Source organism: Bacillus rossius, chromosome 16 (genome assembly GCF_032445375.1).
Source record: "Bacillus rossius redtenbacheri isolate Brsri chromosome 16, Brsri_v3, whole genome shotgun sequence".
NCBI classification, from domain to species: domain Eukaryota; kingdom Metazoa; phylum Arthropoda; class Insecta; order Phasmatodea; family Bacillidae; genus Bacillus; species Bacillus rossius.
The window spans coordinates 14741404-14768899 of record NC_086343.1 but is presented as its reverse complement, the minus strand read 5'-3'; the positions used below and the strand labels follow the sequence as shown (position 1 = coordinate 14768899).

The window sequence follows — 27496 nt, the reverse complement described above, 5'->3', positions numbered from 1 at the left end:
TAAAATGCTCTTTTGACAGCTAATTTGGGGGGAGACGGGAGGGGAGAGGATAGGGGAGAAACAGGTTTATTTTTGTTATGTTTCAGGAAAATTGCATCATATTAAAAGTTAGTAAGTTGAACAATGTTTCATGTAAATATAAAAGTAATGAGCAGAAATGTGTGATACAGCCTTAAGAAAGGGTGTGTGGTGAAGGGGGAAGACAGGGCCTTGGCAAGCACAAGGAACAAAGAAAACACACTCAAAGTGCTAATTGTGCCAACATGTAACAAACTTGTGCCAGCAGCACTGCCAACACATGCTCCTTATCTCCCGCTCCCCTCTCCCCACCCTCCAATTCTTTCGAGTTTAACATGGTGATAAATAACAGACCCGAGACAAAGCGTCTTGGCAGCCTGCACCAAGGAGGGGCCTGGCTGTTCGCAGACAAACTGCAATTTCCAGCAGTCACACTCACTTATCATCCCGGCCTCTCTGCTTGCGGTGCACAAAGAAAAATACCATTTCTAATGTGTCTAAGTGACTTTTGCAGTCGTAACCCACCGACTTGGGATGGGCACTCTGCCAAAACTGTGCTCCTTTACAACCTTATTTTTCACATAAAGCGGAAATGTGCAAACACCTAACAAATTACTTTTTGCCAAACATTAAGACAACTTCAGATAATCTACTCTGGGAGAGAAAATCTGTAGGTTTTCCCAAGGAGCATGTGTACCATGTACGTCAAAAGGTTTCTCGGAGGTGATTGTTTCTCTCCCTCTTCCCCCAAAATCATAAACTACTAGAGGTGACAGAATTACCATCAGAATCATCACATAATGTTTGACCGGTGGCGGTTTTTTTTTGTTTGAAGGTCTCATTGCGAAATAAATGAGAGAATGTTTTAACAAGTAACAAATTATAAACATGATTTACAAAGAAATCACTGTATCGTGAATATATAATCATTTTAAAGAAATTAAAAAAAAAAAATTTTAAACACATTAGTTATGAACTGAAACGTTGCTTTACTTCAACTTCAGTTACAGCAAGGTGAGCCATGTTCGGCAGATGTGGTTGTACAACACGTCAAACGCAAACATTGAAATATGACTCAGTGTTTACACACAATTACCAGCATGTTTGTCCTCGGTGTTTACACTATGCATGCTGCACACAGCCGATTTAAAACGTGCTTGCATCGTAACAACGCCACCTGCGGTTCAGCCAAAAAGGCAGACGGTTGGTAAACATGTCCCACTCCCCTCTTCCTACAAGCTCTTGACAAAAAAAAAAAACCTACAAGCGAGCACACAAGCGCAGCAATTTCAATAGCTGTGTCAGCAATCCAGGTCACGTCGACTATCAGGGGAGAAGAAGAACAACAAACTTAAAACAGCAGACAACCCCGCATGCTCGCATTAAAAGGATGTGTGTGCAACATTGTACAAAATAAAAACACAGAAATGAACACGCAAGCTTCCTAAATTATTATATTTCAAACATTTTATTTCACCCCTCGAAACAGTTATAAAAAAATTTAATAGTATTATGCGGTGTGATTAAAAAATAAGCAACACTCAAAATACATCCCTCTGTATTTGTTTTATCATGCAATGAGCATAAGAAGTTTTAGGAAATGTGTTGGCTAGTTTTATAACAGTAAAAGATATAATATGCAGATTTTTAAAAAAACTTGGGATAAATATATTTGCTTTATATCTACAAGAGTCTACCAGGTATGTATATATAGCAGCTCAAATTATCAAACGCACACCCAGAAGTTCAAAATATTGTCACGTGCACCTAGCCGGTGCCACCGCCATTTCTGTCACGATCCACCTTCAGAGGGGGGGCGAGAATCGTAGCTCTTTACATAGAAACAACTCGCTTGGCATCAACTAGTCTTAACTTCATAAAATACTTTACTGTACCTAGGATCATAGGTTCGTCATCCCGTACAGGATGTCTGGTGAGAGCTGAACTAAGGAGATTTTGCAAAATAACATAATACTTAATTAAAATTATTTTATTCTTAAAGTCAAATACTCAACATCATTTTAAAGAACATTTAAATAGCGGGATTACAATTTAAAACAATAATCTCTTTACTTCCTTAACGATTGAACGACCTTACAAGAGAGAGAATGAGAGAACTTCACTAAACACTTCCCTAGTCCTTCCGAATACCTCAAATCATAATTAATACTTAAAATTAAAACAAAGATAAGTCCATACTCACATTTTCCGAAAAGCCTTTCTTGATCGATTACTTTAAAAAAATAACGTAGGGGCCTCTCCTGCCCTTGAAATCCCGAACGAACATTACATTTTAAAAACTATGACGCGTGACCCCTGACGAGGGCCATAGCCTCCGCCCGAAAGCTTGAATTCCTACATCACGAACGAACTAACAACTCGTGACCACAGGTGAGACGCATAGCCTCCGCCTGAGTGAGCCTGAATTCCTACATCACGAACGAACTAACAACTCGTGACCACAGGTGAGACGCATAGCCTCCGCCTGAGTGAGCCTGAATTCCTACATCACGAACGAACTAACAACTCGTGACCACAGGTGAGACGCATAGCCTCCGCCTGAGTGAGCCTGAAGTCACCAATCACTTGCGCTTAAATTCGCGCGCCCTGCCGCGCCTACCATAACAAAAGCTCGTTATTGAAGTCAAATTTACTAAACAACTAACTAGAACATCTGGGAAGACTACCCCCCCTCTACCCCAATGTGCAGGCCACACCGCGCGGCTTGTTACGACAGCGCGCCCCAGTAACTGCGGCCCGTGGCTGCGCCAGCGCGCGGCCAAACAAACAAACAAAATTCTGCAAGCCCGCAGCGCGCCGCGCCGGCCCCGTGCCCCAATTACATGGTCACGCCACTTGCGCTGACGAGTGAACAGAGCAGCCAGCCCAGAGTCCCGTCAGTAAAGTCCCTAAATTTGATTTCAACAACCCTGCAAAATTTCAACCCGCGACATAACCCTCCCCTCACAGAGCTCGAGCCCCATCGAGCTACCTCAAAATTACAAATTGTCTTTTTCCATTAAACCATAACTATAAATTCCTCATTTCACAAAAATAATAATTTTCTTAGTTCCTTGCTGTCTGAACATACATCTAGATTCTGCATAAGATTTATTTTAAAACAACAAGTATTCATAAAATTAAATGTAAAACTTTTATCTGGTTTGTTCTCACAGGAACCTTCAGAGGCTCGAGTTCTCAATTCTAAAAAAATTGTTCTGTTAGTGAAGCTCTCTTTACAAATTAAATTACTGTTCTTAGTTTCTCAGTATTCGTTAAACAATGTGCAAATTCTTGATAATTATTATTATTATTTTTTTTTCGGTTTCCGTTTATTACCATACTTCTTTCGTTCTTCAAAAAAAATTAAGTGTCCTTACAGTGTTTCAATTAATTAAACTCTTATCTCGTGAAGGTTGGTGCAACTCCTCGAAGTCAGTGTTGTCGAGAAGAGTAGCTCCCTGGGCTGGCCATCAGCAAACACCACTCAACTCCAACAGCTACTGGACTGGCTTCCAGGGCAGCTCACAACTTCTCCCCACATCTGCTTCGGAGTTGTGCCATCCTCATCACGAACAGATTACAATTCTGAAACATCATCAACAGGCATTACCATCACGCCTGACAAATACAAAACTAACTACTAAACTGCAATCGATGGGCAAGGATGCAAACACACAAAAAAATAAAATTAATTAATACAACTGCTAACATAAAGTATCCCACCCTTAGCATAATCTAATCAGGCAAATAATTTGATAGGAAAAACTTAAGGAAGGGAAACATGACCTCCAATGATTTTCCCTAACTCTTGAGTCTTGATCTTCTCTATACAGCAAATAGTCCCCACGAAGTAACTGGGTTGAAGGTCAGTTCACATGACCCACCCATAACCTCTTCTACTCTTCTTTTCTTCTGGGGGCAACCACAATGCCCACCAATCTCTCTCCATGGTGCCGAACCAGCTATCCCATGAGAGTAAACAACGTAGTCAATAGAAGCGCAGAGGGGAAACACCAATCTCTGGCTTGTCGAGTCATAAAACTGCTTTATCTTCTTCTTCTTCTGAGTAAAAATATCTGACTAACCTTGCTTCTATTCTTCCAAACAGTAAAAGTTCATCAGGTATCTTCATGAAAGAAACATTCTAACTAATAATTCTTCATTTTTCTTCTTCTTTATTTCTGTTAGTTGTAATAGAAGGCCATGTTAGGGAGGTTATAGGGAAAAAGAGTGGCCAATTCCCACCCCATCACCCACCTAGATCATGACTAATTAACTTTTAAATTTTCTATTTCAAACAAATAAAAAAAACATTTTTTTATTCAAACTTTTAAATTATAATTACTTTTACTTCATAACCTCAAAAGCTAATCAATAATTCTAAATGAAATTGTGATTTACTGCATCCTTGTTCCATCCGATCTGTTTGTTTATAACCTTTCTTGTAAAGTATAAAATTTTCAAACATTACTAATTCAAAAAAAAATTAAATTCTGGTGTCCTTTGAGTTACAATTAACTTTACTATTTCTTAGCTTGAAATAATTTAAGTTTTCAGAACTATTTCATTGTCTAATTCACAACACTTAAAAATCAACTCAAAACAACAAATCATCAAAATCAATAAGATCATCTGACCTACCTATCAGTACTGTGAACTTGAACTGTTCGTACACATTTATAATAAGCTATTGTATTTAAATTCCAACCTAAATAAGGTTTAAAAAAAACTACTAATCCCTCTGTAAATTAAGAAAATTAACTTTAAAAATTAAACTTAAGGTATTAGTTCTTTTTGACAGCTACCACAACTCACTAGTTCCATCACATTACTATAACCTAAAAAGTTCTGTAAATAATGTTTATAACAAAAAAAAACTCCAGTTACTGTCTTCCATAAAAAAAAATAAAACTTTACATGACCTTATTAATCTCCACTTGTAAGTCCATGGCTGCCAGCTTTCTCTTCTCTTGAATCTTCAGTCTTGGCTCTTGTTTCAGTGATCTTGTATCTTGTCTCTCGAACTCTTGTCATCTTGTAAACTGGACTGCTGCTCAGCTCATCTTAAGGAATCTGTAACAGTTTCAAAAATACATGTTAATTTAAATTACATAATTCCTGTTCTTTGGTCCTAAAAAAAAAATTGTATTATTAGTACACATTACCCTGAAACAACATTATTATTCATTGTTTATTACTTAAAAAAAATGCTTTACCATAAAATCCTTTTTTGTTCTTTTCATTAGGCCTATTTATTTTCCTTCTTCTTAATTAAATTCTGCTTCAAATGTTAATCCTAACTTAAGACCTACCATCTATTTATTATTCATTACCTACATTATTTATGTTACCCTAAAATTCCCATAAGTTTCTAATACTTCCTATCAAAGACATTCTCTCTAAAAAAAAATTTACTTGTGACTCTTAACTTAACAAACTTAAAAAAAACTTTTACACTAGACTTAACTTATTATTCATTCTTAGTTACTAAATTTCTATATGTAAACTTTAGTACTTACAAACAAAAACTGCCTATTTCTCTCTACCTCTTAATCTCTTTCAATTATTACAATAATAATGTTACCTTGCATCTTTAAACTTTCTTCTTTTCAATTAAATTAGACATCTCATAACAATAAAAATTCTGCCTATACTCTTCTTATGGGTGTACAAACCAACAACAAAATTTTAAATTCTCAAGTTTCCTTATATTTAAATTATGCAATACAAATAACCTCTGTGGTGCCTGTACCCTTTTAGGCCTACCACCTTCTCCTCTCACATCATGACAACTCTTATTCCTCGGGGTCTGTATTCACTGTTACAAATCAAATATCTCAAAAAAATTAAAAACAAATTTATTATTTTAAGAAAACAAAAATTTACATTGACTTTACTATGGAGCCTGGAAATCTTAATGTCTCACAGCAGCTAACATGACTAAATCCCATGGAACCCCAGGTTTACATAACCTGTGCCCAAAAATTTAAGCATACCAGGCTTTCCCTGCACTGGTTTTACAGCATCACACACTATTTAGGGCCCCTGATCTGCCATCAGTCCCAAGGAGTTTTCCCACAACCCCTCTCTACACAAGCGCCTACCGCATTCCTCTCAATTGGCTATCGGTTTTACGGCATTCTTTTGGGATCCGACCATCAAGTTAGGGCTAATCGAACACTAAACCTCCATACTTCCAAACTAATGTAAATCAATTAAATTTTCTCTGTAAATTCTAAAAATCAAAAAAAATTATTCCAACATGCCAAAGAAACTTCCAAAAAAAATTCATAATCTTATCTTCAAACCATTAAAATAAAAATAAATAGATTACTCTGTTTTCTCCTTAATAACTGTAAACTGTCAACAAATATCATGTCGTAAATTTTAACTATGCTTACTGACTCTTAATCATAAAATCTCATTTGTCCTAATTAAAAACAACCGATTTCCTTAAAATCTCACTGTATCTCTCATACTCAAACTTCACTGGTTGAATATCTCAATAAATTCAAAAACAATTATCTAAACTCTTAAAGAAACTCCTCCCCAATTATTCAAATTACTTCACCTTATTTTATTTCATTACTTAAAACACCTTACTCAAAAAAAATTAATTAATTCCCTTCCATTATTATTTGACCAGAAAAAACTTTCTCATTAATTAATTTATTAAAATTCAATTTCACATTAGGCAAGTACACTAACTCTCTACAGCAATGTTTCTCATTTCCCTCCTTCCTAACTGAATCCAATCTTACTTAACCTCCAGGGAATTTACCTCACAAAATAACCAAATTCACTGTAGTGCCTATCTGCTATAGGCCCACTACACAACAAGGGATTCTAACCCCACCAACAAACTTCATTGAAATGGTACCCTATCCCATACAGGATAGCCACTTCGGTACTACCATGGGGAACTCCTGCCCCAAACTACTCACAACTCTCAGGATTCTCCTGACCCTTAATTCACGTAGCCAGCCCATCTCCTATGGTCTGCGCTACAATTCCCTTTCTTCCCAGGGACACAACGCCTCACCTTAGGGTCCCTCGCCCTAATGAAAACATTAATTTTGTCTCTCTGTTCCCTTGGAGTAAATTCCCTCTACACACAAAAACTATCCTTCCACTTTTATCAATGCTTATTGATTTTATAGTGTACCTCCTTATTACTGTTTACAAATCCCAAAAAAATATTTTTAAAACCGAGGTAGAATTTAACTAACAAAAACATAAACAACTTACAACGAAACACTTCTAGCCTATACATCATACACTTCTTAAATTAAATTACTTACATACTGAAAGTTCCTCTTCTCCTAAAACACACTTAAATTTAAATTTATTTAACCAATAGTCTATTTTCTTATCGCTAAGTTACCGTACAGCTGATCAAAACAAGGTCACGGCCGTCCACGTCTCTGTACGTGCTCGTGACGTCACCGAATTCCATCAGGTGCGCCAACCCTCGCTTGCGGTTCCTCCGTTCTCCGCTAGGTCTCAGCACCTCCCCGTCACGTGTTCACTCTGCCACGTCCACTGACGTGTCGTTCTGAAACAACTCTCAACATTTTTCTAATTAAAACAAAACATCACTATAAATTCTATAACTCTCTTTTACATAAACTCTCGTTTTCTCTTTAATTCCTTTCTAACGTTTATCCTTCCCTCGACTGATTTAATTCGTACGTCTCGTCTCCTACGCGCACGAAAACAAAACCAACTTCTCTTGAAAATAATTCCTATTTACGACAAAAAACTTTATTTTAAATTATAATTCTCTTAACCTACAATCTTAAATTAACTTTAATAAAACTAAACCACTTGCATTATCTTTATTAAGTATTTAACTTATAACGTATTCTCCTCACGTAATAATCCCCGATATAAATCTACAATAAATTCAACGACTTAAAACAACTTATCACTATAAACTTTATCCTTACAAGTATCCTCAAATAAACATCTGTTACGTCAAAAAAAAAAATCTCAAAGACTTCCTCCACTATAGACTAAAATTCCGTAATCCTCTCCTCAAGTAAACTCTTAATAACCTGCTATCAGAAGCTGAAACTAACTTAATAATAAACATAAAAATCTACCTCTCTCTCTCTCCAGAAATAGAACCTATCCGGCGAACTCTACCATTTCTGTCACGTGCACCTAGCCGGTGCCACCGCCATTTCTGTCACGATCCACCTTCAGAGGGGGGGCGAGAATCGTAGCTCTTTACATAGAAACAACTCGCTTGGCATCAACTAGTCTTAACTTCATAAAATACTTTACTGTACCTAGGATCATAGGTTCGTCATCCCGTACAGGATGTCTGGTGAGAGCTGAACTAAGGAGATTTTGCAAAATAACATAATACTTAATTAAAATTATTTTATTCTTAAAGTCAAATACTCAACATCATTTTAAAGAACATTTAAATAGCGGGATTACAATTTAAAACAATAATCTCTTTACTTCCTTAACGATTGAACGACCTTACAAGAGAGAGAATGAGAGAACTTCACTAAACACTTCCCTAGTCCTTCCGAATACCTCAAATCATAATTAATACTTAAAATTAAAACAAAGATAAGTCCATACTCACATTTTCCGAAAAGCCTTTCTTGATCGATTACTTTAAAAAAATAACGTAGGGGCCTCTCCTGCCCTTGAAATCCCGAACGAACATTACATTTTAAAAACTATGACGCGTGACCCCTGACGAGGGCCATAGCCTCCGCCCGAAAGCTTGAATTCCTACATCACGAACGAACTAACAACTCGTGACCACAGGTGAGACGCATAGCCTCCGCCTGAGTGAGCCTGAATTCCTACATCACGAACGAACTAACAACTCGTGACCACAGGTGAGACGCATAGCCTCCGCCTGAGTGAGCCTGAATTCCTACATCACGAACGAACTAACAACTCGTGACCACAGGTGAGACGCATAGCCTCCGCCTGAGTGAGCCTGAAGTCACCAATCACTTGCGCTTAAATTCGCGCGCCCTGCCGCGCCTACCATAACAAAAGCTCGTTATTGAAGTCAAATTTACTAAACAACTAACTAGAACATCTGGGAAGACTACCCCCCCTCTACCCCAATGTGCAGGCCACACCGCGCGGCTTGTTACGACAGCGCGCCCCAGTAACTGCGGCCCGTGGCTGCGCCAGCGCGCGGCCAAACAAACAAACAAAATTCTGCAAGCCCGCAGCGCGCCGCGCCGGCCCCGTGCCCCAATTACATGGTCACGCCACTTGCGCTGACGAGTGAACAGAGCAGCCAGCCCAGAGTCCCGTCAGTAAAGTCCCTAAATTTGATTTCAACAACCCTGCAAAATTTCAACCCGCGACAATATAAGCCTTATTGGCTTTAAAAAAATTGTTGCTAGAATCCCAAAGCATTTATATTGTTCACTGAATACCTCACTGACAGGCCAAGTAGGCTATGTAAGCAGAAATAAACTAGCCCAGTCTTGTCAGTACCACTCAAAGCATAGAAACTGATTAACTGAAAAATGATTTAGACAAAATAATGATAGAGAAACATATGCTTGCTTGTAACAGTGTATAGTATGCATTTTATTCAAGAAAATTGTCATATAGATATATTTATCAAACCTTTCATGTCTCCTTGAATATTTAAAAAAAAAGTGTAACATGACTTTATATTACTGCAACCCATAAATAATACAAAAACACTTTGTTAAATTGCATCCATACCAATATATATATATTTGGTAAACAGTACATGCTATGCATAGTTGAGTAATTATAAAAGATAAAAGTATTTCCAATGATGAAATGATGAATTTATATTTTTGATAAAACACATAAAAATCATATAAAACAAAAATGCATTATATGTAAAATTATTATGTGAAAAAATAAAAATTGCAAAAACTATTAGACCAGTACTATAAATTAATAGTCTACTAGAAACACAGTAGCAATAGGATACCTACAAGTTTAGTTAACATTAGATGGCAGTTAATTGTATTCTTGGGCAAGCTTGCTGTTGTATTCATGTGGACAAATAAATAAATGCATTATGGTGTAATACTGAAATTGATTAATTGCGTTATGAAAGAGACACATAGCATATCCCATGATCAAGTTCACTTTACTGGCAGATAACTTTATCGTTTTTGGTTTGACAGCGGAGTATTCTTCCATCATTTATGATAAAAATACTGAATCTTTGGCTAGTCTAGTTCTTTCGAAAATAAAGTAAATACTATATTTCATTTAATGAAATAATATGTGTGAAATGACAGCTTCCATGCTTTACGTGAATCCAATTTAAAACTGCACTTTTTCCATAGGGTAGACTGTATGATTTTGTTGCCATGGTCTTAACGATTCTCTGAAACAACCCTGGACACAACTCAGATTAAATAATTTATGTGGTAAACGACTGGATTTTATTAACTATAAGTGTTTATATTGCCTTTAATAAAAAAAATATTCTATGATTCATTTTGAATTGTATAATGTCAAAGAGTTAGGTGCATATATGCTAAAAAAATTAATAACTCCTAAACACAGATGTATGTGATCTATTCTGAAAGCATATTCAATACTCAAACCATCACATTGTTTGATATCTCCTGACACCGGCACAATATCTGAATAGCCATGAGAAGCGAGAACCTTATCTCCTAGTTCTCCGATGGAAAAGTTTAATGTTTTGAGGATCTACATTTTTATCTACTTTTTGTCAAGACGCATAGTCATTCAAGAGGCATCAGTGTATTGACCGAGATCAGCAAACTCAAATTCAGCAGTTAAAAGATTATGTGTTGATGTACATGTTGATCGAAGTTGACTATGTGTATAACATGATGACCAACATCAGTTCCAGACTATAATATTCTGAAATATAGTAGAAAACTTTGGTTCCCATGTTAAATGGTAACTATAGACAAAAGATTGTATGTACATGTATTTATATTGTTAAAAACCCAGTACATACCTAGTTTTATTTTTAGAGATAAAGGGTTTTATGTATTGTTATTTGTATTATCCAAAATTATTTATTTCTGTGACACCTTCACTTTCATGATAATGATTACTTAATTTTACTTTTAGCTTACATTTTTGATTCAATAGTTTTCATGCACTAACTTGCTGATATTTCCTAGAGGTTCCTGAAGGTGAATACTCTCAATTATTTTTGCTCTCTGATTTTTGACTAGTCTGGTATAATTTTATAATTTGTAATTTTGATTTAATTTGCCACTTATATTCTTAAAGGTTTTGTTTACTTGAACAGATATCATAATACATACAATTGTTGTCTAACTTTGGTAATTTATAAAGATACACAAGACAATTTAGGATATTATAACCCAATGCAACTGTGTGTCACCCATACTAGAGCGATATGTGTAGGAATATTTGTATCTACTCTGTTACTTTGTTATTTGTAGCTACTCTGTTCTCAGGGCCGTGACATAGCCCGTGTGTGGCGAGGCCTGTTTCCCCCTGTATCACTCAAAACCTCCGAAATACGATGACAGGTGCATGAAGATCCTTCCTCTTGCAGCGCTCGCGACTCACTGACCGTTCGTCCTCGCTCGGCAACTCTCGGGAGCGGAGCACTGACGTCACATTGGCGGGCGCGGGCCGACGCACGCACGCACGCACGCACGCACGCACACACACTTCGGCGTCGGTCGTAGAGGGTGGTGGTGGAAGGAGGGGGCTCGCAGCGTGTAAGGGGAGAGGTGGTGGCACATCGGGCTTAGAAGGGCGCAGCCCGGGACGATGTCAAACTCACGGGCCGTATTCCAGAATGTGTCCAAATCAAATACAGTGAAACCCCGTATTTACGTTAACGGTATTTACTTTTTCCCGTTATTTACCTTCTTTGTTTTTGGCCCAATTTATTTTCCATAAGGCGGTATATGTCCTTTCAACGCTTGTTACGTCGGAAAAGTTTATTCATTCCCGTTATTAACGTCTCGTTCAGTGTTTACAAACATCGAAACATGGCCGCCATAGAAGAAAGATACATCAAAAGCTGCGTATGTGAATGTGTTCGCGCCGTGAACAGTGCAAGTAACCTTGCACAATTCACAATGACTTCTATTTCCACAGCTTTCTGCTAAGAGCGCTGGTAGTATCATTGGCTTTAGTGGTAAATGTATTTGACACATTTTAAACTCTTTGTCGTTATTAATATCTGTGAGAAAATGGAGAAAGTGAAACTGCGAAAAACTATCACCGTTGCCCTTAAAATTAAAATAATTGCTAAGTTCGACGAATATGTTGGATCACGTGTGGACCTTGCAAAAGAACTTTCAATCCCTGTGAGTACACTTAACACCATCATCAAAAGCCAAGAAATCATCACTGCAAATGCCGCACGATGTGGGCCAAGTGCTAAAAATACGTAAATATGTGAAGTACTCGAAATTCAAACAGCTGGAAGATATTCTTCTTGAGTGGTTTTCTGGTGCACGTGCCGCAAATTTACCAATAAATGGTACAATACTGAGAGAAAAAGCACGTGTTATTGCCTCTAGGCTGGGAATTCAAGATTTCTCAGCTTCCAATGGATGGATTTATCGGTTTAAGCAGCGTCACAATGTTGTTTACAAGGTGGTTTGTGGCGAAAGCAAAAGTGTGGATGTGGAGACTGTGGAATATTGGAAGGAAAAGCTACAGAAAAAATTGCTAGGTTCGACCCGAAAAATGTTTTCAATGCTGATGAAACAGGGTTGTTTTTCAATGTTGTACCAGACAAAACCTTTAGTTTTAAAGGGGAAATGTGTCACAAAGGTAAGATCAGCAAGCAACAGATTACTGTGTTATTGCTTACCAATGCATTTGGAAGTGAAAAATTCCCCCTTTATGTCATTGGCAAAGTGAGGAAACCTCGGTGTTTTAAAAACATTAAGTCACTCCCAACAAAGTACGAAGCAAACACCAAAGCCTAGATGACCAATGCTTTGTTTCAGAGCCAGTTGCATGCATTTGATTCAAAAATGGCTTTGCAAAATAGGAAAGTTCTTCTTTTCATAGATCAGTGCTCTGCTCACAATGCAACCATCCAGCTTCGCAACACTGATATTGTCTTCTTCACAGCAAACTGCACGAGTGAGCTACAGCCCCTTGACTTGGGTATCATTCAGGCATTCAAGTTTTTGTACTGCAGATACCTAGTTTCAAGGGCAGTAACAATGGTTGATGTTGCAAAAAAAACCCTTCTTTGATGAAGATAAATCTGCTGACTGCATTGCATTTTAGTGAAAGAGCCTGGAAAGAAGCAAAAACATCAACAATTCAAAACTGCTTTGCAAAAGCTGGATTTGTGTTCCCAGAAAAGGCTTACACTCTCAGTGAAGATGATTACAGTGACATTGAAGATGTTGAAGGACATGAGAGGGTGTTGCAGGAGAAATTATTTCAAGATTACATGGATGTGGACAATCAAGTGATCACTTCGGAAGTGCAACGTATAGAAGATATTGTAGAAAGCCATGTAAGTACTTCTCAACAGGATACTGACAAAGATGATGATGATGATGATGAAGAAGAAGAACTGACAACACCCACGAGTAAAGATGCTCTTGCTGCTCTTCAAACTCTGTGAGACTACATTGGAGTATCTGCTGGTGAAAACTGTGATGGTGTTTTTGATAATTTTTATACTTTAGAGAAGCAGATCATGTGCATGAACACTCAAAGATGCAAGCAAACCAAGATTTCTGATTATTTTACAAAGAAATAGGCCTAAGTTAGACTTGAAAGTTTTTGCACATAAGCCTACAAAACTTTTTTATGGTAAGATTTTATCATGGCACACATTGCTTCAATGCTGTATTCACACAATTTTTTAAGTTATATGTTGCAAATTTATTTTTGTTTACATAGGCCTAATGAAGGATTTTTTAAAGATATTTCGTTCACAGTGTCTTTTTTTGATGTCTCTGACTACTGAAGTAAAAGGAGTGCATTAAACCAGGCATGCTACATTTTAAAAATATGTTTCCCTCAATTTACACTTTCCTGGTATTTACACTTTTTGTCTCTGTTCCCCTGAAAAGTGTAAATAAGGGGTTTCACTGTATTAGTAAGGAAACATATTGGCAACCGTTTTAATGAATGGTGCCCTGTTCGAGGCTAGAGACTGGTATCAATGCATGTTCCGCAACCATTTATATAATTGTGATGGAAAACACTAGCGATAGCAGCACCATGACACAAAAATTGAACCTTTTTATAATTTTCTAAAGTACTTTTAAAGTTGCGATTATTTCTTGTTACAACCATTAAAGTGTACAAAATCTATTCCAGGATAGTTGCACTATCACACTCACACTTTGCTGTGTAAAATACCACCTAACTGATTACGTTTCTAGACCTTCAACATAATTTGGTAAGTATTTTTCCACCACAAATCACCTCTCAAATCTTCAGTTATATGAATGTACATGCAACAAACAATAAGAAAACAAAACACCTAAATAAAGTAAAATGCACACATGTTAGTAATTAAGTTACGAGACATGCACTAAAAATACCCATGCAGACTGAAAAAACAGTTTTCTCCCCTGTACTTACCGGTTCCGCGGTCCCCTGTCCCTCCTTCCCCAGCGGCTGTCCTTGGCTCCACCCCATTTTCGCCAACATCTTGTATCCTTTGTTGTCGCACTGGATTGTTCTGAAAACATATCACGCAGGCGTGCATATACTGCACGAAAAGCATTAATCTAACCTAAAATAAACAAAATAAATTGACAACATTATAAAAGAGGAAATAATGTACTTACATACTTAAACAAACATACAGAACCACAGTAACAGGGAGAAAACCAAATTTTGGTGTGGACGTGCAGTTGTAAGTGTTTTTCTGAACAACTAGCTATGTCGGTTGGTGGGTATAGTTACTATGCTGGGTCTCTCCTTGAAAAACAGATACAGAGTTACATCTGGGATGGAAACAGAAATACAGAACTCTGTCAGGTCATACCCCTGGTGGGTTTAGAAAACATAGTAAGGTATTAAAAAGTTCAGAAAAATCACGTTCTGTGATTTTTATGCTTAAACGGTACATCAGTACATTTCATAAGCATGAAAAATTTTAAGCTTGTTACATTCATGGATGTAAACTTACTCCTCTAATGAGGCCATTTGTGTCTTCTCATGCTCACTTGACGAGCCCACAGTCTTGCGGCGGATCTCGGCACGATCCTCGTATCCCGGTTTAACTATGGCCGAAACATCAGGCACAGAGCTCTCCAAACCAAACTTGCGGCGTAGCTTCCGTAACTCATTTTTACGCTGCAGTTCTTTGCTGCTCTGCAAGGACTTTTCACTGGCTGGAAAGGAAAAAAAAGTAATCATAAATGGCATTTTTGACATGTACATTTTTCATTTAAACTCTACAAAAAATTTTAAGGCACACAACTGGTTGCATACACATATTTAACATGGGTAAGTATAAAAACATAAAAAGTCAAAATGCCCAATTTTTAATAAAAATTGGTGCCTGTAACTTCAGACTGCTAACATTTGGCCAACTAATGGTAGAGGTGTACTTGAAGTATTGCAACAATCACAAGAGGTCAACTCTAGGTGTACAAGGCCTACTTGAAGTAGTTAAAAATTACAACAGACCAACTATAGGTGAACAAGACTTAACTGAAGGACTGCTGAAATTACAGCAGACCATTTGCAGATGCACAAGGAATACCTGATGAACTGAAACAATAGCAGAGCACGTGTGGCCACCAATCACAACTCAATGGATAACCAAATTAACAACAAATGAAAACTAGACATTTAGTACCTACCTGAAGGATTGATGAAATTACAATTGGCATACTGTATATGAACAAGACTTCCTGAAGGACTGATGAAAATACAATGGGCATACTGTAGGTGAACAAGGCTTCCTGAAGGATTGATAATATTACAGTGGACATGCTGTAGGTGAACAAGGGTTCCTGAAGGATTGATGAAATTACAACGGGCATACATAGGTGAACAAGGCTTCCTGAAGGATTGATGAAATTAGTTGGCATACTGTTGGTGAACAAGACTTTCTGAAGGATTGATGAAATTACAATGGACATACTGAAGATTAACAAGACTTCATGAGGGACTGATTAAAATACAATGGGCATACTGTCGGTGAACAAGGCTTCTTGAAGGATTGATATTATTACAATGGGCATACTGTAGGTGAACAAAACTTCCTAAACGATTGATAATATTACAATGGACATACTGAAGGTGAACAACACTTCCTGAAGAACTGATGAAAATACAATGGGCATACTGTAGGTGAACAAGGCTTCCTGAAGGATTGATAGAATTACAATGGGCATACTGTAGGTGAACAAGACTTCCTGATGGATTGATGGAATTACAATGGACATACTGAAGGTGAACAAGACTTCCTGAAGGACTGATGAAAATACAATGGGCATACTGTAGGTGAACAAGGCTTCCTGAAGGATTTATAGTATTACAATGGGCATACTGTAGGTGAACAAGACTTCCTGATGGATTGATGAAATTACAATGGACATACTGAAGATGAACAAGACTTCCTGAAGGACTGATGAAAATACAATGGGCATACTGTAGGTGAACAAGGCTTCCTGAAGGATTGATAACATTACAGTGGACATGCTGTAGGTGAACGAGGCTTCCTGAAGGATTGATGGAATTACAATGGGCACACTGAAGGCGGCCAAGACCTGGCGACCCACCTGAAGCAGCGGACTCGGCGGCGCCCTGCACCAGGCCCGGCTCGCAGGCGCCGCACGTCTCCTGGCCCGAGTGCACGTGGCACAGCAGCCTGGTGCTGCCCACCTGCAGCACACTGCCGTGGCACACCTCGCGCGGGTCGCTCTCCCGCTTCGCCACCGACAGCCGCTTGCCGTCCAGGCAAGTGCCGTTCCTGCTGCCCACGTCCGTCACCAGGTACCTGCCCCCCTCCTCGTCGAAGCTGAACCTCGCGTGATACTGCGCGCACAACACAGACATCACAACAACAAAGATTTCAATCAACTGAATTTCGGCCACAACCAAGTCAGTTGCAAGTTAATCTCACCCTACATCCTTGGGAAGCCCTATGCCTATGCACGTGCTCACAGCGCTGCTTCTTGATGCCATCTTGTGGCAAGTCCTGAACTACACTACCCACTTTCGTGCTCACCACGACACCTCTGCGGACATATCTGGGTAGTAAGCTACAAGCACTGTGCCTTTACTTAATACTCAACCACACCACAAAATATTGTTCTCAAATGATAAAAAATAGAAACATAAATGAGTTACGACTATATACCAGTTTTTCTGAAGTTCACTTCAAATATTTCGGAAAATTACTCGTTACGCAAATTGAGGCAGACAACTTACAGATTGCTTAATTCCTAAGAGGTGATATTTTAAAGATGTATTAAAGATTTTTAAATTACATTTATGCAATACATCAAAAAACTATTTAAAATTAAACTTGGTTGTAGGGGATATAATTTTATTCTACTCTACACATGTTAGAAAACCTTCAATAATACCACTTCTCCAGGAGGTGGCAACCAAATATAAAAGAAAAAGATTTGTGCCTTCTAATGTTACTGATATTTTATGCTGTTTAATGAGAAATATGACCTGATGTACAATGTAATATAATATGTAATTTATTACAATATATTTGTTGAAATATAGGGTTCATAATGTTTTTTTTCTTCTAATTTTATACCTTTGATCCTGAATAGTTTTCATTGAGAGTTCAAAAATACTTAATGACTATCTACACGATCCCTGTATTCTTTGTTCTGTTAAAATTTAGTCAAATTGTAAATTGACAGTTTTCTAGACATGCCAGTAGACAAAATCACTAGGTCTTCTATGCATTCATTAGAGAGTAGAGGTCCCAGCTGACAAGTTTAGATTTTTAAGGAGCTTTATAACTATTTCTCATACTTTGATTTTAAGATGAATTACTGTGAAACAAACCTTAATTTTTTAACTGTCATCAGCCACTCTGCAACTAAACACAATTCAACTGCAAACTTCAAGATTGTACGGACATAATTTAGCTAAAAAATAAAATTAAAAAAATGCAACTTGTCATATTCAAGTTTCTGTACACTTTTCTCATTCTTACATTAATTACACTCATAATAATTCAACCTCAAGAAACCAATATTCTATCTTTTCTAAGAAGTCACCTTGCTGATGTTGATGTCAGGTATCAACACAGCATGATCGCCTTCCCGCCCCAGTGTTCCGCCGGTGTACGTGACGATGAACAAAGTGCCCACTTTCAGTTTCTCCAGCCCCGTCTCCGTCACGATGATTCGAATACACGGAGGCCACGCTGCTGCCAACTCTGCAAGCGTAGCACTACATGGTACAAACCTACCGACACTTTCAGTACAGTGAAAGATGTTTCGACACATTCTGTAACCTGGAACTAAATGAGCTGCTCACATTCAGATTTTTTTTTAGTAGATTCCGGCTGTTGATCTTGGACGACGCAAGGTCATTTTACCTCACTGCTTGCATTTTAGTTTGCTCAGAGTTAATTGTTACTCTCCGTTTTTATTTCAGTACAGAGTTTCCTGTTTTATAGCAGGTTACAATTCACATTTTTACAGTTGGTATTGCAGTTTATACTACTATATTGACGTTTTATAATCCCTAATCCGACATGGCTGTGGCCCCAAACATGCTGAATAAAAGACCTTTCACTGTACCATCAAAAATTCTAATAGAAAAGTACTTTAGTCATAAAATAAGATTAGTAAACAGTCTGCCAAGCTACTAATTTAAAGTGAAAGACTAAACAAATAACAAGGCTGTTTGAAGTTTGGTACTTTCCAATGCTTGCACAGATAAACACCAGATTTTTGCATAAACATACAATTGTAACGTAGCATACATAAATAAGTTGGCCCAGTCAGCAAAATTTCACAACTGCACTTCTATGCAAAAAAAATTGCATGGTCCTTCTATGAATATGTGTTATTATAAACTGTCTGTATTGGTACCACACCTTACACACACTACTGAACAAGACCCAGTCAATACTTTCCTTTCAGCATTGAAAGTTGCAGAGTCAAAAGCTAACTAGAAGAAAATTTCCATAGCCAAAGCATGCCATTAGTTTCTCATATGTATAGTAAATGCAACATACATTATTGTACTAGGAAATGTTATGCAAAGAAAATAACTAGTCCCCTCAATTAAAACACCCAAATATTATGCCAGAAAGTATTACAATGTTATGGCCAGTCTATTCAAAGGATTTCACAGATTAGGGCACTGAGGAAGAAATACAAATGTAATATTGCTGATAAGTATATAGTACATATGGTTTATCAAAAGAACAAGTGTACTTCTTTGAAAGGCAACTTTATAAATATTTTTAGTTTAACCATTGAATATTCTGCCAACATATAGAGAAATGTACGTACTGATAAAAAGTTGACTAACCTAGTTTTATGGAAAACCAAGTAGGTACCTACTTTTTAATTAATAGATAAATTAGTAGTGAATGACAGCTTCAATGATTCTTACGAATCAACTAAAAAAAGTGCACTCCTTAGGATAGACTATACAAACCTTTATTAGTTGCCAGCTGGAGACAAAAGTGAAACAAATATTGGCCCATTACGTCAATTCCAAAAAAACTAGAAGGCAATCAAACTGTTGTGTACAGCAAAATGGAAGAGAAAACGTTACAACACATTAGAGATTTAAAAGGTAAAGGTCCCACTGAAAGTTTAAAACCATCAACAGGTTTTGTTATGAATTTTAGTAGACCTTAATTATAAATTGTACAACACTATAATTCTCTATTTATATATTATTAAATTATTAATGATTTAAAAAGTTGGTCATTATTTGCTAAACGAAACGAAATTTACAGTTCTAAACAATATTTACTACAGTAGTTGTAAATAATGTTTTTTTTTTTTTAATACAGTTACAGTATCTAATAAAAATGTTTGCATATTTGGACAAACTTGTATGTAGTAAACAAAATTACCTCTTGCAAAAATACAATGTTTTTTATTCAAAAATCATAATTAGTACATTTATGTAAACTAGTAACAGTTCAAACAAAAATTTACTTATATATTTTATTTATATAAAATCTGATAACCAGGCATGGAAAACCATTAAATAGTCACTTTCAAAATATTAACTGATGCTAAGTAGTGTCATTTTATAAAAATTTTCTATTTTATTGTTCTAAACTTTTAATGGAACCTGTATTTGGAGTTTGAAGTTTTGTAATTAATGAATGAGAGCACTTACGTCTTGTACAGTTGAGGTGTGTGTGTGTGTGTGTGTTCTTGTAGTATTTAACACCCCCTGACCAGACTTGTGTTGTGCTCTCTGGTTCTGAACATTGTGCATGATGTGTTAAAAATGAATAATTTTGATTGGAAAACAAAATGATCCTTTCCATTACGATGAACATACTGGATAACTCAATAAATTGTCTGTGAAATTATTGTATTCTTATACTAACAAAGAACAATTTTGAAGACAGTGGCAGTACATATATTAATTCCATACAAGGTTGTAATGCCCCTAAAACATTTTTCTATTTTTAAATCACAATGTTGTATCATTACAGTGATTCCATAAAATGCTATGAAGCTTGTAAAGTTTTCATTTCCATAATCCTGGATTTACAAATGAGTTACATACAAGTGTATTATTTTTCTAAGGCAATGCGTCCTAAAGCAGACACGAGCCGTATATTACAATAACATCTACCATCGTCTTGGGCGAGCATGTCATCTTTGTCTGATGGGGCGTCATCGTCATTGTCGGAGCAGCTACTGCTCGCACTGCTCTCTGAGCATTCCCCTTCTTCCAAAGAAACATCCATGTCTTCTCTAGGTTCGCCATCTCCGCTATTTTCAGCCATTACCTTTAGCCGTTTCTTTTCCTACAATAGAACACAATTTCATTACCTAGTGCATTCCTCCTGCAATCTTGCACAGAAATGCGAGAAAATCCAGCAACAATTTCATCCAGTATTGCATCCATCTGCAACAGGCAACAATTTGCTTCTACTATCTAACTGGTATTAAATACAGAACACCTGGTAATTTGTGACTAGGTCAGTACAACATGATTTGTAGGACAAATAAATGTATGTTCGTTAGGTACACATGCAAGAATTTTGGGTTCTATTAAAACCCGTCATCAAATTTATAAACACTTTCTAGTTCTGTCCACACTCGAGATACGTTCACCAAAAAAAAGCATCCTGTTTATCAACCATTAAATAATAATACACCATGAGCTCTGTTAAACATAAAAACTAGATAGTTAATACTTGAAGTGTATTCATCTTACATTAATTTAAATGGTTAGTGGTTTAAGTGTTACCTGTGATGTAGCCAAGTTATTAAACACATGACAAAAAAGGCCCACCTAAAAATCGTAAGTATTTTTTTTGTATCATGCTGTTAATTAAGAGAAAACAATTAGAATCTAATCATTTTATTATCTGATATTTTTTTTTAATGTATATACAGTAGAAACTCATTAAATTGGATTAATTGGGGCAGGGACCAATCCAAGATAATAAAAACCCAGGTTAGTTGGAGAATTTGGGAAAATTCAAAATGAAACAATGTACGGCGAAAGGTCTTTAATCAAGCATTCTATAGTTCGTTCTGCACATTCTGTAATCCAGCATTTTATGGTAATTTGGTACCATTCGAGTTCAGATTTTTTCAAGTAGAATCCGGTGTTTACCATAGTTGCCAGGTCGCATTACTGCACTGCCAGAATTTTTAGTTAGCTCAGAGTCTATTTTTATTGTCAGTTTTCATTTCAGTACAGTGTTTCCTTTTTCCTAGTTGGTAAATTTCATATTTACACATTTGGTAATACTGTCAAAACTATATTAACGTTCGATAATCTTGAAAAATACCTAATTCAGCATGGCCATGCTCCAGAACACTGAACCAGATTAAAGACTTATGCTATACTTGCAGAAAATTACCTTTATACTAAACATGTGTTGCCTGTCAACTCCGAATCATCAAGTAGCGTGACTAATCCCTCCACGTACAGCACCCAACAAATACTGTACTCATTGCTCAGCAGTAACATTGCCTATCATACCAGCACAAAATGAATTTTTATATTCTAAAATGTTTATTTGCATGTTTGAACTATATCAGTGATTATCATCCAAGGCTCGAATATTTTAATTTTTTCTTTACTTGTTTCTCTAAATCGGATTATTCTGACGAGATGAAGGGGACTGGCTTAACGAGGTTCTGCTATACAGTAAATCACTTTTCTGCTTGGGTTATTCAGTCCAATCTGTATGTTAGGTTATAAAATGACAAATAAAGGTCTCACCTTTGTATTTTCCTTCTGTTTCACTCTCTTGGTTTTAAGAGGAATCTCCTGTGGGCTAGTGAGAGCACTAACTTGACTCAGGGGATAAGTTGCTGCAGCTTGAGAATGAAATTTGAATTCATTCGTGCTGCTGTCAAAACTATAGTAAGTTCCACTATCTCCATTGTAGTACAGCCCACGTTCCTGGGGGGCAAAAAAAAAAACACAGCATTCAAACATTATGAATGGTGTAGTGAAGATTAACTTAAGGAAAATATATAATTAAATAATTTTAAGAAATTAAATATGATAGATCTTAGGTATAAGACCAGACTTAACTTGTCCGCTATAGTAAAATAATGGCGAGTACTAGAATATTAGTCCAAAAAGTAACTTTTTTACAATACTCACAGCATCGTAATAATATCCCGTACTGTAATCATAATACATTCCAGATGTAGCCTCATACACGAAGCCAGTTTGTTGCATTGCACTCTCCGCGGCTTGTTTCACCTCATCAGCCAAATTTGTATGGGCAATTTTACCAACATCAATGCACGACGAAGTCCAGGAGAAATTTTCGGCTGGGGCTGTGCTTTCTGCGTTTGGCACAACTTGACTCTGGAGTGCTTCACCGCCTGTATCGACGGGTTCACACACATCACTCTGGGTGGATGCATCGATTTGACTATTGGGAAAGTCTTCCGTCTGAGTGGCTGCATCATGGAAGTCTGGGACAATTGCCTGAAACAAAAATTAGTAGGTTTGCAGAAGCTTGTATGTAAGTGACACTCTGATGGGAGATAACTTTTTTATAATAGAATAAAAGTATATTTAACGCAACACCTTTGAGCAGAGGTAAAACTTAACCTAATACAGACATCCGAGTCGCAACTTTTAGGTGCTCATCATTTCTGATTGTGACTTACGTTGAGGCACTAGGAGCGAGAAGTGGTAAATGAAAGGGTTGGAGAAAGCTGAGAAATGTACTCTACTGGCCAATAGTAATAACTGCCTCAAATATCTAAGTACTGGACGCTACCCACTGCTGATTGATTACCTCTCTTTAGTATGGACTAGTAATATTTTCATGCAACCACAGACAAATATGCTATGTGAATGTGTTGTAGACATGATTCTGAAAGCAACTAGCAATGACTTCCACAATGCCTCACTTTAATTTAAAATAATAATAATAATAATTTCTATACCCACCCAAAAACAGAATGAAATAAACTAGGCTCTGATTACTATATACATCTACAGGAACTGTGACAATTCTAAGAACTTACTCAAATTTTTTTGTTCAGATATGGCTCATCATTTTATCTTAGTTGTGTTGTTCCATTATCAGATTCCTCAGTGATTAAAGTACCGTATCATGTATCCAAGTTTATCCCTTGATCCTGATGGCATGATCCTGTATACATTATCCTGTGGTAAATGATGCTTGCTGTTTTAATTAGTATGTCGAAAGATCCTGGACATCAAAAACTTGTGATATAACAATGATATATGATCATTAAATACATACAAAATTTCTGCAAGATCTGACACAATTTGTTTGTATTGTGATATTTGAGTTTTTTTTATGTCCAGGATTTTTTTTAGTTCAGTGTTTTAATGGTGAATAGTTTGAATGTATTAGAGTAGTGTATTTGGTAAAATGTATAGTGTTATATACTCACCACTCTTTAAAATGGTATCCCTTTGGATGTTGTTGCAGTATGTAACTATCTATCTTTATATATATATATTTTTTTTTTTATTTAACACCATAAAACACATAAAATTAACAACAAACATGCACAATGTATTTTTAGTACACTACACTCTCGAATAGCATTACAAGTATTAAAATGATAATACATATTCTGGTTATTGAGAAAAACAATACTTTCCATATTAATATAATCAAGAAAATATTGATTCCCTAGCTAAGAAATTACGCTAGTGCTCTGTATTTCAAAAGTTCAGAAGTAGGTCAAAAATTGTTCATTAATTAAAATAACTTTAGGCGCTTGATATTAGTTTTTAATTCTCTGGTTTCCAGCTAAGAATTATGAAATTGTATGGCTCAGTCGGTTCGAGAGACAGAGGTCTCTTAGCGATTAATTATTGCAGACTAAATTGCTGATCAAACCTTGCTGATTAAGTGATCTAGATTCAAGCAGTCAAAAATAGTTACGTAAGTTAAGTTGGTGAACAGTTTAACTCACCCAGAAGATACCAAAATGGCCATGGCCATTTACAACTTCAACCACTGATTTTTTATATAATCTAATGTCTTTGTAGAAACACTTCTATTGCACAGACTACATGTCTAAAATACTTTCAGGCTCTTTCGGCTTTAAACGTGGATATATGCCTGGAATATCAGTTCGGCCATAAATTGGGCCAATTCAAATAACAAATCTAACCTGACCACTAAAACTTTAAAACTAGCAATGAACTACTTGAAATATGACAATGCTCTTTAACAAAATAATCAGTAAAAACTCATGAAATAAAATAATCATTTTAGGATTTTTATTTTATATTTTTCAGAGTAACAAATTACCTATTGTTGTATATTGTCATGGTTTAACAGATTTTTTAATGAGCTAATCTAACCTAACCACTTGTTAAAATGATGAACTACTAATAAACTACTGGTAGTTTCGCAAAACCCTTTATACCTGATCAATAGAATATATACCTAGTGACTGGTGTAAGGGAGCTGGAGAAGATGCAGTGTAGAGCAGCGTATGCGGAGGAGAAGGAAAGGGCAAGAGAGGAAACTGCATAGTCCGACGGAAATGATTAAGTAGTTGGGGTGGGAAGCATTACAGGACAGAAGGGTGGAAAGGTTATTCAGGCTGTTTAAGGTTAATAAGGGAGAGGGTGGCTGGGGGCAGCTGGGAACTAGGGTGCACAGAGATGGGTATAAAGGGCTGAGAGGTCACGGGTGGAAGCTCCTGAGGGTATGGAGGCAAACTGGAAGAGGGACCCTTCTAAGGAAGGGAAGGAGAGAAATGAGCTGGAGGTGAGAAATGCAAGGGATCTGTGGAGATGGTAATTTTCTCACATCACAGCACGTATAAAATGAGTTGTCATTGTGTGTATCCAATGCAAAAATACCTATATTGACTAAAAGTTCTCGTCAACAAACATAAACGGAATAAACAATAAATGGCAATGGCACTATTAATGCACAGGTATTGTAAAGTATAAATGGGTATTTTTCAAAAACCAGTCTGAATTTATTACTCAGTTTTCAGAGTAAACAGAGGAACGTCTTTAAAGTTCAAAAAAGGTGTCCTTGGAATTTAATAATTTATTCAAGGAAAAGCCGCGCATAAGAAAATATACGGCGGAGACGAATAAAAAAGCGGGTGGGGAGAGGTAAGTGAGAGAAACGGAAACTCTCCTTGTTACATGTTGAAAGCCCAATTACGAGCGTAAGTCAACCAAAACACGTGCTCGGGAAACAAAAAACCTAAATCTTAATTATCTCCCAAATCAAATCCTTCCTGCGGCGGAAATGTTTTAAATGTAACATACCTCTGATGGCACGTGTCCATATATTTTTTTTAAAGAATGTCTCTGCTTACGAATACAGCATTGAAGACGTTTAATGAAAAGAAACAGTTTAGGATGTGCTTGTAGTTCGGCATGAAAAGTAATTGGAATTGTTCCTGATATAAGATCATCTTCCACAAAGTTTTCATTTTTACAAAATTTACACTGAGAACAAACAGTTATGTCATCATCAATGTAATCAATTTTATCATTCAAATCATGCTCATTGCTCTCGCACTCCATTAGATTGTTTACAAACTCAAACAAACTCAAACAGTTCGTACATATGGTATTAAGGAGCACCAACTGTCAAAATATAAAAAGTCAGTTTGATAAAAAAAAAAAAAATTTGAGTTTTCCAATCTTTTCAGCCATCGAGATAAATACAAAATCCCTTCTTTTACGCTTGTAATTGTAGGATTTTAATGCAACGATTTCACTTTTATGTATGATCACGTCATATAGATAGGTCTGTTAACTTACTTTTATTCGTCGGTTTAGTAAAGCTCGCGGCGGCCTACAAACTAATAGCGCTAGTTTTGTATAAAAGTGGGCATATTTTTTAAACCACTGTTTCGTTTAAATGTCGGATAAGTTTAAAGTTTTCATTTTATTTGGAAACTGTCAAGGTCGGGAAACTGTGTAGAGTTTTAATGCATAGAAATAATTTGTATCGTTGCCACAATTGTAGGTTAAAAGTTGAGAATATAGATCCCAAACAAACTGGGATCTCTCATAAAACATTTGTTTTAAATAATAGTGTTGCTATACATGTTAATTTTCAAGCAAATTTCATTCTTTTCAATTAGATCTAAACCGATAATTATTTTTTTTTTAATATAATAAAGATAGTATTTGAGGTTTTTTTTTTTTCCCCATTTTAAGTTAAGTCAGCAGTGTGGCATAGTGGTTAAATGCATAGGCTGGTAATCTGCCAGCTAGTGCTCGTTTACATTCTCCAATAAAATAATAAATTTTTATGACAATCACTGTAAAAACAGTGAGACGCTGTTCACAACTGTAGAGAATGGTACTAACTGAAGGGGGAAAAAGCACAGCAAAGGCTGACCATAGGGGTTTTGAAACAGCTGCCAGAGCTATGTATGTACCTACTCTGAACGCATGAAAGAAAATTAAGAAAAAAAATAAAATGGAGATATATAGGCAAAAAAAATAGATATTGAAGGATTAAAGTTAAAATCACAGACTATGCTCTACAGTAAATTCATCCAAAAAGGTATAATTTAAAACCATGCATTTTTAATATATTAACTAACAAAATTGCAGTGAATATATTAATCTTAAATACATACATTAATATGTTTATATTTTATTTATGTAATTAATAGTTAAATTTTCTACAAATAAAAAAAATGTAAAAAAGGAAGAAATAGTATGGAACCCGAGCCCAATGATTATCAGACCAAGCTTTTGACCACAATATCACACCACTAGCTCAATAATAGATGTAAAAATTGTAAAATAATAGGCCTACTTCTTTTTCTTTAAAGAATTTTTTCTCGCTTTCTAGGACACCATTCAGACGAGATATTTTAGGCTTTCGAAAGAGGCA

At 36.4% G+C, this 27496-nt stretch overlaps 2 protein-coding genes and 1 long non-coding RNA gene across 3 annotated transcripts in view; 1 reads left to right on the top strand and 2 right to left on the bottom strand.

The window, feature by feature from the left end:
- Nucleotides 1-27496, top strand: part of LOC134540316 (uncharacterized) — a 51427-nt gene that overhangs the window by 10394 nt on the left and 13537 nt on the right. The gene's annotated exons all lie outside the window — the stretch shown is intronic.
- On the bottom strand, nucleotides 4180-9610 carry LOC134540073 (uncharacterized). Its single transcript, XR_010076403.1, has 2 exons — nucleotides 7323-9610; nucleotides 4180-5094 (listed from the first exon to the last, which is right to left on the bottom strand). It is a non-coding gene; the product is annotated as an uncharacterized LOC134540073 (long non-coding RNA).
- On the bottom strand, nucleotides 17712-26275 carry LOC134539852 (angiogenic factor with G patch and FHA domains 1). The gene is made up of 5 exons (XM_063382159.1): nucleotides 25906-26275; nucleotides 22774-23106; nucleotides 22384-22566; nucleotides 20776-20950; nucleotides 17712-18373 (listed from the first exon to the last, which is right to left on the bottom strand). The coding sequence occupies exons 1-5, from the start codon at nucleotides 26164-26166 to the stop codon at nucleotides 18201-18203; spliced, it is 1125 nt and encodes a 374-aa protein (XP_063238229.1). The 5' UTR covers nucleotides 26167-26275; the 3' UTR covers nucleotides 17712-18200.